Below are 14697 nucleotides of genomic sequence, written 5' to 3' on the forward strand. Positions count from 1 at the left end.
GATAAGAGTAAGACAATAAAAGAAGGATAATAAAGGAATAAGAAATTTGTGAGAGTAAAATGTAAACAAAATTATAACAAATTCGGAGCTAACCCAAATATTGAAGATGGACCCTTATTTGATGCATACGACCAGTATGTGGTTGACACAGCACTACACTAGTGTTAGTCTCCGGATTGTAGCCCAACTTTTGGAAGGTAGTCGTACATTCTTTGCCTTTAGGGCTCACTTTGCATACTCCAATCTTGTAACTCACTACTTCTATTGGTTCTGAACATTGTACAACCTCACTGAAACAAAAAACATATTTATTTTCATATTTAGAAAAGGATATGAAATGTTAGTTTAATGTCCACCTGAATAGTAGTTTTTCTAAAACTCGCCAGATAAAATAACTATCACTTTACTATTAAAATAATAAAAGTAAACCGCTGGAGAGGTTTCGCCTGGTAATTTGTAATAACGAAGATCTACAATATCGATAAGCCAGCCTATAATTATGCTTATAACTAAGCAAACAACTTTTATGACGATTAAGTTACATTTTATACCGCCGGTGATCTAGCAAAGACGAAATTTGCAGAGCTAAAAACAAGCTGTATCAATAAACATGTAAGGCTCTATTTAATGATAAAATGAATTCATTCCGTGCTCTGCGTAGTGTGAATGACAATAACTAATTCTGCCCGAATAATACCTAACCTATTAATAAGACAGAAAATATAATTAATCAAACTACGAAGTGAGGGATTCCCATAGGGGAACTTATAGACACTAACTTTCATTGACTATTTAACAAGGGACAAACCGAATTTGTATCCTAACAGAAGACACTGTAGTGCTTACTACATTCTACATCCCTCATTCTACATTCTACAGAAGCAGACAGTCTTATACATAATCTAAGGTAAATACGACAAGCGACGAAATGCTCCACTATTATCTCAAGAATATAAAGTGGGAAGCCATTTTACCCATCTGTGAGCAATTTTCAGTAACATACCTGCTGTTTCTAACCGTGTTTCCTAAACTCTAAGAAAAACTGCCACAATATCATAGAACGAAGAAGAGCTTTGATACATTCAAGAAAAAGAGAGATCAAGTTGGAAGCAAAGTAGAAGAAATGGATTGCATTAAGACCAAAGATAACTGAGGCGAAGGCAGGCCAACATAACAAAAGCAATTCTTGATACCAATTATTGCCGAACTCAATGACGGGAAGGAAAAAAAATCAGATTTCTAACACAAGCTAGTTAATGAGGCTAAAGGAAGCCACCATAATAAGCCTTCACTGTCAGTGGCAAAGAAATCGTTGGCAATAAGAATAAGGAAGCAGATTTCATAAATTATTAAACTTGCAGCTTCAACATACTCTTAGAAATAGAAAGCAGAGGCAGAAATGATAAGATATAATAGTGCTGGTCCTGATAGTATTACCTCAGTACGAAATATTGATAAATCTAACCGTAAAAGTAGAATAGTGCATATTTACTTTCATTTTAAAGTTAGAATCGATTGCATTATCGATTGCTTTTGTAGTATCAGAAAACAAAACATCATCTAAATGCTCTTACGTCATTTAAGTGTTCTTAATACAATATGTTTTCTATTTAATTTAATTCACTAACTAGGATTTTTACTAGTAGTTCTGTTCTTTAATGTCAAAGGTGAGAAAATGAGCAAATTTCCACCTAAAATGCGACCAGTAGGAATATTTTCATTTTCTTACGATCCCCAAAAATCTGATTAAAACAGGAAAAAAAAAAAAAAAAAAAATGAAATGATATATGCGATAATTTTAATAAATTACAGAATTCTTAAAGTAGGTTTGGGGAAAATCAGAAAAAGTGAAAACAAATTTTAAGTCATTTTTCTGCTTAAATTTTGGTATTTTGTTTTAACCAGTTAAGCGCCGAATTTAATTTTAAAAACTCCCCCGCACAGTGTGCGGAATTAAAATCAGACAATGACGTGTATACACGTCGAATGCAGGGCAAAACAACCAAAAGTTTACAATAGTCGTAATAGTCACTGCAGTGCACTTTTTCTGTAATATCTGGGGCTTGAGATTACAGAGCATCCTATGCATTTCAAAATCTTGCACCGCTTCACGTATGCATTGCTCTAGTTAACTAGAGACGCAAGAGCTTTTACAAGGAAGAAAAGAGCTTTGAATTCTGTGCCAAATGAAATCATGCTGCTCTTACTGAGGTCTGAACCTCTATCTTAGACAAAAACGGCGTTGCACAAGGGTTGAGAGCTTCTAATTGTGTACGTAATTCCCAATCTCTAATGCGGAGACCAAACATGTACCAACCACTTATCATTTGGCTGGCTCCCACCGCAGATCTATTGGTAAGATAAAGGAAAAATCCTACCAAATAATATTCATATTGTATTTTATTAAAATTTCGAGTTTTTATAGTTAATGGCAATTTTATATTTTTGACAACGAGTATACACGTCGAACGCACTGTAACAGAGATTTGGTTTGACGTGTATACACTCAAATACGCTTAACTGGTTAATCATCAATATTTTTACTTCCTCGCGGTTCTATAGTTTGAAGAAGTCCTTCCAATAGGCGGGCTGAGATCATCTTTTCCTCCCTATTGCATGAAAATACTACGATAAATTTTCAATTAAAAAATATTTATACAAGTGAAGACAATTTTCTGAGTAAAGGTTTATCAAAAAAAGGACAAGGTAAATTTCTTGTTAATGCGTTTGGCGCGGAAAACTGCTTTTTGCTCCGTGGGAGTTTCAAATTTCTTCCAAGACGTCAGTTCTTTTTCTGAGACATTTTATTAAAAAACAATACAATTTTGTTTTTTTCATATCTGAGATTTCTCAAAATCGACTTGAAGGCTCAAGTTCGATAAATTGCACTGTTTAATATTTCTTTTACAAGATGTAGGGAAAGTAAGAATTAATAACATTTAGGGAGTAAATTAACCTTCTAGAATCTAGATGGTGCGTTTTATTTCGCACTAGTAATACATTACAAGGGGTGTCTGGTGCGTCTTAAAGGTGAGAACATTTGCCAGAGATTGCTGGCTATAAGCCCAGGGTTAAGGGAATCGATTAAATTCCACGCGAATTCCTGAGCGTTACTGACTTCACTACAAAGCTAGAAAAATGCAGCCATTATCTTAATATAATCTTCACTTTAGTTTTTATTTTGCCTTAAGGGGAATTGTTTTTTTTTTTTTTTGTCTTTTTAATGAATAATTTTCGTCTCTGCTATGTGAAAAAGTATAAGGAAAAGTGTTAAATTTCCGAAATTTTCATTTTATTGAGATTATATTAAATACGAAAAAATATTCTCAACACACGAGCTACATTGGTGAAGCTTCAAGTATGAGGAGAATAGAAAGATGCAAGTATTCTGCTGCAGTATCATTGTTGTTTCCGCTATCAAAGTTTCGATCCGAATTAGACAAGCGTCAGTGTAGTACTTTATTGAGTGGTTTTCAAATTTTTTGTTCTGGAAAGTGGTTTCAAACGGTTTTTTTAAAAAAATTTAGTAGATACATGAATATGTGTAGATAGGCTTGTACTCACTTTTAATGGAAACTTTTAACGAGAAAAATTGGGGCAACTGCAGTCTTATGTCAGTGTTACAGTGTTCAAGCAAAATATTTGGAACATTTTTCCACTTTCAGATAAGCAAGTACAGATGAGATAGGAGTTTTCTTTGGGATACGCACAGAAAACATCCAACAGCCAAATTTATTGCATTATATTATTCATTCAAATAAACCTAAAAGCAACTATTACTAATCCAGTAGTAGCTCCGAAGATGAGCTAGCGCTAGGCCAAAATTTGATCAAAATTTAGATGAAATCCAGAAAGTGGATGAGCTGAGTGGTTAGTTTATACTGGATTCCAAATACGGATATCCTGGTTTGGAAGAGAACCCTTACGGTGGCCGGAAGTGCACTGAAAAAAAGCTCTGGGCGCCAATAACCTTAGCTGTTAGCGCGCCTTAAATTTCAAAAAAAAAAATAGATGAAGTCGGCAATACAATTTTCGTGCCTCTTTTATGAATCAACAAATTAATAAAAAAGATAAATATTATAAATAAAATATTTAAATAGCTAACCTAGGAAAATGACCATCTACTCTGCAGATGTATTCTTTTTGTACCAGTCTATTTCTAATCTGATGTTCCATCTGTCTGGCTTTCTTCGGAGTACGGCCGAACAACAGTAGACCACTGGTAAGTCGATCCAATCTATGTATAGTACGCAGGTTTTTCAATTGATATTCCTTTGCAAGAATAAATACAACGGTATTGTGCCTGTATCGTCCACAAGGATGTACCTAACAAATTTAAATTAAATAAAAAATACAATATACAGTTTAAACAAATAAAAAAAATTTAATGCACAATATTAAAAATGATATGGACTTGACATTTCGCAGAAGATTTATTGATAACTGAGAAATAAAATAATATATACAAATATATAAAAAAAACATCTCAAAATTATTACTGTACTATAGTAGCTACAATAGAATTTTACTATAAATTAAAAAAGTACAACACTATTCAATTTGGCAATGGCCTCTCAACGGTAAGTTAGAGAATGGTAAGTATTTCACAGAATCGATTGGCTCAGCTGTCTTAGGGCACACTTCTTTGCCCAATCAATACAAGAATCCTGAAGGTATTGATTCATTAGATTTCGTGGCCGCTGCTCAGGGTGCGTCTAGGTGTTATTTCCTCATGTAGTTTTACATTCTTTCAGTAAAAAGACAAAAGTTTTTAAAATTCTGTTTTTCTTCCTGACAAAGATACTTGTATTGTTTTGTTAGTTGACATTTAAATCTTTCACTTGGCTTTAAATGTCAATAACAGTTTTTTTTTATCTAAAAATAAAGTGCGATTAGATATTTTTCCCAAGAATTCTGAAATTTAGGACAAAAAATAGGGCATAAATCCAATGAGAAATGAGAAATCCAATTAATTTTACAAACAAGCTAAAAGAAAAAGTACATGAAAGACAGAATAGAAATACATGAAAACAATGTAGAAGCAATTTATTAATACAAAACTACATTTAAGTTATTTGTGTAAATAGTAATCATAAAAAAGTAAATTTGAAGAATTATTTAGGTTGCCAGAAGGTTAGTTACAGCATGCAACAAGTTGTACTCACAGAAAATTTTGGAGATGCAGCCTGTAGTCTTGTAGAGGCCGTTCTGTTCACATTGAGAGTGAATTAGTTTTAATTTGAGCCACCCAATACTGGCACTAGAAGAAGAATTAACCACAAACAAGGCAGCTGGCGGAAATTTCGGCCCATTTTTTTCTTGGTTTTTTAAGGGGAAATAATTTTTAAGGATGAATTTTTTTGTTTTTTATTTTCAGGAGATCACTTAAAGCTATTTATTGTACAAGTGAGGAACGTGTCGCTCACAAGAGAGTAGCGTCAATGTGAAAACACCTTCCTCAGGTGTTCAATATTGAAGTTTTTCTGCAATCGTTTCAATAATTCGGAAGAAGAACCTTAAATTTAGACTGAAAGGCTAACTGCTGAAGGTTAGGTATATTATTGAATTTAGAATATTAATCTTTAAAAAACAAATTAAAATTGCCTAGTCCAATTTACTTTAATTTTTTAAAATTATTATTATAATTGACATTTTATTTTGCTTAAAATTGTTTCCATGCAGGTAATCTTGTTGATTAGTTGCTACTGTTATATTTATGTTTTAACACGTTCCGTGCCAAGCCATTTTTGCCTGACTTGTCGTTTAGGCCATTTGATATTTTGACTAAAGGTTGTTGTATTATCACACAATCTTTCATTAAATCATCTATCGATAAGTAGTGCTCTTGTTTAGAGTAGCTAATCACATCGTGTACCACTTTTATAACAACGCATAACAACTCGTCTTCAGAAACTGCGACAAACTCTAAAAGACACCACGAAATTAAAAAGAAAGAGGTCAACGCGTGGACAGCAAGACAACGTTGCATTTCTAGCTACAAACAAAATGTAAAAACATTCGGTACTGAAGTAGCAAGAGAAAAAGAACTATAAGAGTAATGACGTTTTGCAGCGATTGCCCCGAAAAAGCCGTCTTTATGCCTCCCTCTGCTTTAACAAAATCGATTATTAAATGTAATTATTAATTATTGTATGTATATATAACAATTAAATAAACTTACATGTTTTGTTCTGTAATCCATTTTGTGTAATGCCTCATTTTTTTGGGTAGAAATATATTTTACAGAATTACATTTGTCAAAATATGTTTTCAACGCATTAAATAAATATGACTGCTTGTACCACCGGTGGTTCCCATGACACGGAACGTGTTAAGAATATTATTTTACAGTTTTCTGCTGTTGAATTACTTATGGAGGAGTATTTTTTAAAAAATATTCATCAGTATCGCGTGGAATTACTCACAGCATCGTGATGTTAGACTAAGTAATTATAATTTTAAATTTAAAATTACACTGATGGACAAAATTAACGCACCACCCTTATTTTTTTAATTATTTCCAATTTGTGCAAATTTTGGACTTTCAAAATATTGTTGGCTGAAAAAATAAGCCATTTGTAACTACGGCCATCTGGAGAATTTAGGCCTACTCTCACCTCATCTGTAAAGAGAACTCTCTTCCAGTTGTCTAAAGTCCAATTCACATGTTCACGTGCAAACTGAAGCCTGGTCATTTTGTGAACTGTGGTAAGGAGAGGGCCACGAGCAGGATGTCTGGCTCTAAGGTTACTTTCATTAAGTCTTCTTCTAACAGTCCTACTGGAGATGGAAACATTTCGGACTTGCCTTATGAGACTTTTTATCTCATTTCCCGTTATACTCCTGTTTCGCAAAGCTAGGTGCCGGATGTACCTATCGTCTCTCTTTCTGCTGAACATCTCTTCTTGAATGACCTCTTGTCTCCCTAAATCGCTTTAGACAAGTGATGTACGTCAAAAACAAAAGCGGAAGATAATTTATTTAATTTTAACTAAACAAAAACTGAGTGGTGCTCTAATTTTGTCCATCAGTATACAGGGTGTCCCAAGCTATATGGATAACGACTTTTTCTCGGAAACTAAGATAGCTAGAAAAAAACTAAAAAATACGTGTTCCCTTAGTTTTTTGTTAGAAATCCAAATTTACTTTGTAAATTTTTTTCGGTGCTTCCAGAAGCGAGATACAGGCACCAACTTCATTTTTTCAAATGGGAAGGTGCGGTTTTTATTTCAGAAATAGATTCCTCTATTTTTTTAAAGAAAAATTTACTTGAACGGTTTTTTTCTGTGAGCGATATTTTAGAAGTTATGAATGAAAACATGATTCTTATAATAAATGTCAAAATGATAATATTATAACGGTATTTTGATCGAATAAGAAGAAAAGTACTATTTTATTATAAATTTTACTCCTCATTAATATTACAGATCATGCTCGAACTGGCCTCCACCATAGAAATGCTCTTTCCTGCCAAATGTCCCTTACTGCCAAAGAAATAGATTCGAATTTAACCAAGTTACAGGCATCTATTATTCTTTGCTTTAGTTCATCTACAGATGCAATTCCGACTTGATTCTGATACACCTAGATTTAGAAATGCTTTTAGATAAGCAGAAATAAGAATAGAAAGAAAAAAGTTATGAATAATCACCTTGTTTTTTGGGTATCCCCAAAGGAAATAGTCCATAGGTGTCAAATTCAGAACGAGGTGTCACTGAATTCCCTTCGTGATGGATATAACACGCCCATCAAATTGCCTATCGAGATATCTCTTTACATGCCTGATGGCGTTATATCCATCACGAGGGCTATTCAGTGGCCACCTCGTTCACCGGATTTGACACCTATGGACTATTTCCTTTGGGGATACCTCAAAAACAAGGTGATTATTCATAACTTTTTTCTTTCTTTCCTTATTTCTGCTTATCTAAAAGCATTTCTAAATCTAGGTGCATCAGAATCAAGCCGGGTTGGCATCTCTAGATGAACAAAAGCAGAGAATAATAGATACGTTTAAGTCGGTTAAAGCCGAATCTATTTCTTTGGCAGTAAGGGGCAATTGGCAGGAAAGTGCTTGTCTATGCATCTCTAATGGTGGAGGCCATTTCGAGCATGATCTGTAATATTAATGAGGAGTAAAATTTATAATAAAATAGTACTTTTCTTCTTATTCAATCAAAAAAACCGTTATAATATCATTTTGACATTTCTTATAAGAATCATGTTTTCATTCATAACTTCTAAAATATCGCTCACAGAAAAAAACCGTTCAAGTAAATTTTTCTTAAAAAAAATAGAGGAATCTATTTCTGAAATAAAAACCGCACCTTCCCATTTGAAAAAATGAAGTTGGTGCCTGTATCTCGCTTCTGGAAGCACCGAAAAAAAATTACAAAGTAAATTTGGATGTCTAACAAAAAACTAAGGGGACACGTATTTTTTAGTTTTTTTCTAGCTATCTCAGTTTCCGAGAAAAAGTCGTTATCCATATAGCTTGGGACACCCTGTATATTCATTAATATTAAATTTAACCATCTATAACATTTTATAAAAATTACATCAATTTAAAAAATTATTGTAAAAGAGAGAATTTCCTAATTCTCCCTATTCTCTAATTAGGTATTTCCTAATTAGGTGCACCCAAAAAATAGGTGCAAAAACAGAAATTTTACATTTGAACTTCTTTCATGAAATTCCAGTACAATAACTGACCCATTATTTAACGATTGCAGAAAAAAAAACATACGCCTATGACAATCATAGATGCATCACACTTTCATCTCTTTATTTCAAAATAGGAAAGAAAGGGATTTAAAAAGAAAATAAAAAAAGTAAAAATCAAGGGGATTTGCAATGTATCTGTTGTGAATGGGGAGGCGGAGGTACTCACCGGGATTGAGCAAGGTTTATCCAGGACTACAATGTCATCGTCCACATGGATGACACGCAATGGCTTAGCTAGCACTGGAGTCTCGTGCCTGCAACCACCAGCACACCACTACACTTCTACACTCTTTTAACTCTCAACTTTTATTGATTTGTGTTTGGGGTTTTTTTCCTTTCGCTAATTTGTAACATCATCCCTTTCATTCATTTTCTTTGTTTTTTCTGTTTTGTTTTCTTTTTTTGAAAACTAATCATCTTTCAACAATTTCCAAAAAAAAACCACTACCAGCTTAGTCACCAGCTAACAACAATATATATTTGTATATACTTATATATTCATTGATTTAGAAAGAAAGAAGTAAAAAAGTAATGGAAGTAGAATGCGTGTTTCAAACACTGTTCCGCACCAGTATGCTTTAAATGTTGTTAGTATATGCTGCTATCCAATTAATTTTGCTATTATACAAGTTTTTATAACTATTGAGGAGAATTTTGAAATGTCCTACATTAAGAATTAGTATTAATACACCATAGTATTAGCCGTTGTTTATTAAGCTTCAAAGTTGTTTTTCAAATAAGTTAAAAACATACATAAATAACTATATATACAATAGATTGTAATCATCCTAGTAATCTACAGCAATACAATTAATTTATTATTTATAAGAAAATGAAAAATTCATTGCAACAATAAGAAAATTAAAAAAAAACTAAGAAAAAAGTACAGAATTTTCAAACGGCTTGGATCTGTAATTCTGAGCGAGGCAGAGAACTGCCCTTTCAAGGGTTCCACAAAAGACATCTTTCCATCGATAAGCCTGAGATATCCTCAGAAAGGCTAACCTTAATGGAAAGGGGTCTTGCTCGGAATCCTTAAAGTGAAAGAACAAGCCAGCTACATGATAAAGGCGATATACTCGTACTCCTAGAAAGTTCTTCTATTAGGAGGTTTTACTCTTACTTAAAATACTTCAATAGATAAGTAAGTTTAGAATAGGATAAATACTTTAAAGAAAAGAAATATCGAGAAATCCCGCTTAAAGTATTTATTGGCGTGTGTGTACATGTCTAGTTTGTATGCAGTTACTTTGTGAGAATGCATTTATCGGCAAGTATAAATGTAGGGCTACTGTATTTCTTGACGAAAATGGCTGCATGATGTATTTATTTTTTAAAGTATGAATCGGTTTAGTATTATTTTAATTCTGAGCTTGAAATGAATTTTCAAAAAATATTTGAACCCATTAAATTTAGTCTTAATTCTTCATTTTCTTTAGGTTGCGCAGGAATGTTTGTTTAAAGAACTTACATTCGCACAATCGGGTGCCACGGTAGCCGAGCGGTTAGAGGCGAGACCTGTAAAGCTAATATGAATTGTGGTACTGTGGGTTCGATTCCCGGTCTTAGGCCTTGGATTTTATTTAATGGTTAATAAAAGAAATTTACAGTAAAGTATGTTTGCTAGTCGCCTCCGTCCACGAGACCTAGTTGGCAGTAGTTGGTCGTAAAACCTGCCTGAAAAAATAGGCGATTACTTTACTTTACAAACTGTACAATTTGCACTGCAACTTGCTATTTTGGAATAGGACAGTGGTCTCAGGTAAGTTCCAATCTTCCAGAACAGAGACATATAGTACACTATTTCAATCTTTTTTAGTAAAATCATCAATGAAATGGTATGATCTAACTTTCTTTGATGAAGGTATACTAAATGCCTTTACCTTTCGTCAACAGATGAGAAGGTATGGCAAACCATTTCCAAAACCCTATGCTCCACCCTGCCTGGCTAGATAAGGCATTGTAGTGGATGTTTATAAAGATGGAATACATATAATCAAGGCTGGTTCATGTAGTCCCTGATTGAGAAGTATAACAAGTTAGGGTCGCTAATGGCTAATTGCCCATCCTCTCTCCACCCAAAATTGTCATAATAATCTGCAATTATTGTTCTGAGTGGTGTTGGCTGTTTTGTCCTATCTTTTACTAGCTACATCTTGACGTAAATCCTCTTTGCTACTTTATAAGTTGTCAGCTTTTATAAAACATATTTATTTAAAAAATTGAATTGATTAGATAATACAATAGCTTGTAGAAGTCTCTTGTTGACCCTTCGGGTATTTTATCAATACAAAGAAAACTTGTATATACTAGAGCCTGAAGAGATAGTTACTGCGTACAAATTACTTGGATTTAGCGAACCCGCAGGTCATCTCTAGTTTATCATCAATTACACTCAACAGACGACCTTATTCTATGTACAAACACTGGCAACTAAAGGAGCCACAATAGATGATTCAATTAGGATTCGTAGCCACAGGTTAGACAAAGCCAATTCCTAGATCCTCTTTTACGTTTCACTAAGAGCCACAATTGGGATTACTGTAATCACTACCTTGTTCTACACAGGAAGCCTTGCTTATTTAAGTTACGTCAACCACCGCTCATCAAAAATAAAAGAGAAATTGGAGGAAAGCAATTCACCTAAAATCCTAGGAGTTGAACATGCTGAATAGGAGAAATTCTTAAAAATATGATTTGATTTAACCAAAAATAAAGCGTGCAACATGAAAGAAAGGTTATGTCAACAATTAACAAAAACTACTGAGCAGCTCTCCTTGAAGAAACTCACTACAAATAATAGTTATATCCTTAATGATTGGATACCATTTTTACAATCTTACAATACCATCATCAAGCTAAAGCAGGTTGATTAATTCGGAATGAGAATTACTTTTAGCTTAGTTCATAAATGGAAGCATGTTTATCGTGAGTGGAAATCCGAATAGATTTAGTCACAAAGTTCCTAATTAGTTCTAATAGGGCTAGGTAACCAGCGGCACTTATCTTAAGGAGACATTATACATTATTATATTGAGTACAATAATAGTAGAAAATCTGAACCAAAACAAAGAAACAAATCATGAAAGTAATCTAGAACTACCCTTGGCGCAAAAACGTATAAATAAATTATGAAAGAATAATAATATTCTTTAAGAAAATAATTGCACGCAAAGTGCTCACTTAAGGTAACTGTACCAAAATCACAAATTTACTTCAAGTAACTTTATTACTTATTAATGATAAGTCTTGGAAGATTGTGCTTTGAAAGCACTTCTCGAAGAATGATAAAGAAAGCCCTTTCAGCTTAACTCTCCTTCCAGATTCACACATTTAAGGGAAAAAAAGTATGGGTACAAGGTGACATTATCATTCACAACCTAATTTCTTTGCAAGTTAGGGAAATACTTTGAAGTGTAAACGATAATTTTATTTAAGCATTCCCAATAAGTTATCATTTTCTGAAAGAACTTTAAAACCAAATAATTTTTCCCTGTAAAATAGGAAAATAATGAAAAAATCAATGAATATTTCGTAATGATACCCAACTTTACTATTTTTTAAATTTGATAAAGATATTTAGAAAAAAGAACTATTTCTACAAGTAATCAGAAAGCTATTTAACTTGAAAAAGTTTTCCCCGCAAGTAGACAGACAGCTACATTGCATTCAATGCGGGAGCACTAATGCATTATTTAGATTCTACAGCGCAGTACTCCGTGATAAATGAACTTTGGTTAGCATTTTTCAGCTTTCTTTCCGAAAAATCTCTATTCTCGAAACATAAAATAGGATATTACAATCATCTCTATGTACTATTGAAATTATTCCCACAGCCTCAAACTTGGGAACCTTTATCAATATAAAAGTTAACAGCAACTTAGACTCTATCACCACTATATTTAAATGATGGAAGATTTCTGAAACGAGAGGAACCAAATCGTTCTGTTCCTGTCGACTAATTTCGAAAGCTAATTTCTTTTTTGTGCCTTTTTTATTTTTTTGAAATAAATAATTAAATTAAATTAAAATTTTTTAAAAACCTTTCGACTATCTCAGGTTATCAAATCGACGATCAAATTTTTTCTATATTTAGTAGTTTTAAATTGAAAAATATATAAAACAAAATATACCCAAACTTTTGCATAAATAAATATAAATTTATACATAAAATACAACTATTTATTTAAATACAAACCTATTTTGGCTTTACTTTTGTTAAAGAATAAATAAAGGTAATTATTAGATTAATTAAGTTTTGGGTGCGCCGTAAAAAATAATAATTTATTTTTAGATTAACTGTGTTTTAGTTTACTTCACTGGCCATTAAAAGCCGTTTCAAAATAGATCAATAATAATAATAATAGTAATAATAAGGGTATCAGATCCGGTTTTTTTTGACAAATTGTAGAACTTAGTGCACTTTTCCAGGATGCGTATCGTCTGTGATGCAAGTATTACACTTCACAGCGTGAAATACACAATTATCCGAACGGAAGAGTCTAAAGGAGACAGCAATAAGCGATTTCTTCAACTTTAAAAAGGCACTTCAGAGAGGAGCTATTTACACTCCAAGAAGATATTTTTTACTGGCTTAGAGACACATAATCGTTACTTATGATTAACTTTAAAATTATTTGAAGATGAAATCGCAAATAAATGCCTAAATTGATAAGTAGAATATTAGTAATTCCAAGATTTGCGCTTGTAACTTTGTAAACGATGAAGTATAGAACAGTTGGCGACGCCAAGGAAGCGATGAAATTGAGCTCACTGTGAGAATCAATACCTCCACTTACAGTAAACTTGAAATGAAAAGAAAAGATCACAATTTTTTTTAATTATATTGACTTTAAATTTGTGAAACTGGATGGTTGGAGTTTATTTCCAAAACCTTAACCAGGATTGCGCCAGGAGTTTTCTTGGACATCTGGACGACCTTAAATCGAGTGTTGCACAAAGAGTCATTATACCAAACACTTATTAACTACAGTGGTCAAAAAAAGTATTCACACACTAAGTTTTCTTACTTTATCTACTGAACTTTTGTTTCTAGGATGACTATTTCTTCAGCACTGAAATTGAAGATAGTAACAATGAATCTAATGCTCTCATTTTCTTTTATAAACATAAAGAATTGATAAAAAAGCAGAAAAATAATTTATTGTATGCAAAATAAGTATTCATACACTCAGTCTGAATGTTATAATTAACGCAAAACTAAAGACCTAATATTTGGTAAGCAATCCCTTTGCATTTGTAATTGCCTGAAGCCTCCTTGGCATAGATTCCACCTGGTTTAGTGTCTCTTGAGATGTGATTTCTGCCCATGATTTCTTTAAATTGGTTCTGAGCTATTTTCTCGAAGAACATTTCAATTTTCGAATTTGTCGCCCCCAACAAGACCATGAAATAGGGTTTTATTTTTCTGCTTTTTACTCAATTCTTTATGTTTATAAAAGAAAATGAGAGCATTAAATTCATTGTTACTATCTTCGATTTCAGTGCTGAAGAAATAGTCATCCTAGAAACAAAAGTTCAGTAGATAAAGTAAGAAAACTTAGTGTATGAATGAATACTTTTTTTGACCACTGTAATTACTTAGATCTTACTTTCAAGTAACCCAAGGCACTACCCTATTCTCCATCTACTGCGGGTATTACTAAAGGAAGTAATCGAATTTAACTTCTGAAACCCAGTATACAGTGCCGATTATCAACGAATTCCCTTACAACCACCTACATCTTCGCTGAAGACAGTCTTCTCTTCACACATACATCATCCTATAATCGCTGAACGCTCTCTTCAATATCCCATACAAGAATTAGTCGTATTGGTTTAACTAGAGGCTAACTACTAAAAGACTACTAGCTAGTTTGCTCGACAAATACTCAAAATTTACTTAACAGAAAAAAAAAGACGGTTCTACCTTGCCCATTCGCAAAACTATATGAATTTACAGACTGGAACTAA

The 14697-nt window shown here is 32.9% G+C and overlaps 1 protein-coding gene across 12 annotated transcripts in view; it reads right to left on the reverse strand.

The window, feature by feature from the left end:
- Positions 1–14697, reverse strand: part of LOC141455712 (pseudouridylate synthase RPUSD2-like) — an 880316-nt gene that overhangs the window by 11557 nt on the left and 854062 nt on the right. For 11 of the 12 annotated variants that reach the window (XM_074130995.1, XM_074130994.1, XM_074130993.1 and 8 more), the window contains 2 exons: positions 4106–4326; positions 94–290 (listed from right to left, as the gene is read on the reverse strand). In XM_074130995.1, coding sequence (XP_073987096.1) covers positions 94–290; positions 4106–4326 — 418 coding nt within the window. Of the gene's footprint in view, positions 1–93; positions 291–4105; positions 4327–8890; positions 8979–14697 lie in introns of all 12 variants that reach the window. The other variant, XM_074130991.1, reaches the window with a different exon arrangement.

Source organism: Rhodnius prolixus, unplaced genomic scaffold, assembly GCF_049639745.1.
Source record: "Rhodnius prolixus isolate KJV_2025 unplaced genomic scaffold, Rpr scaffold_4, whole genome shotgun sequence".
NCBI classification, from domain to species: Eukaryota; Metazoa; Arthropoda; class Insecta; order Hemiptera; family Reduviidae; genus Rhodnius; species Rhodnius prolixus.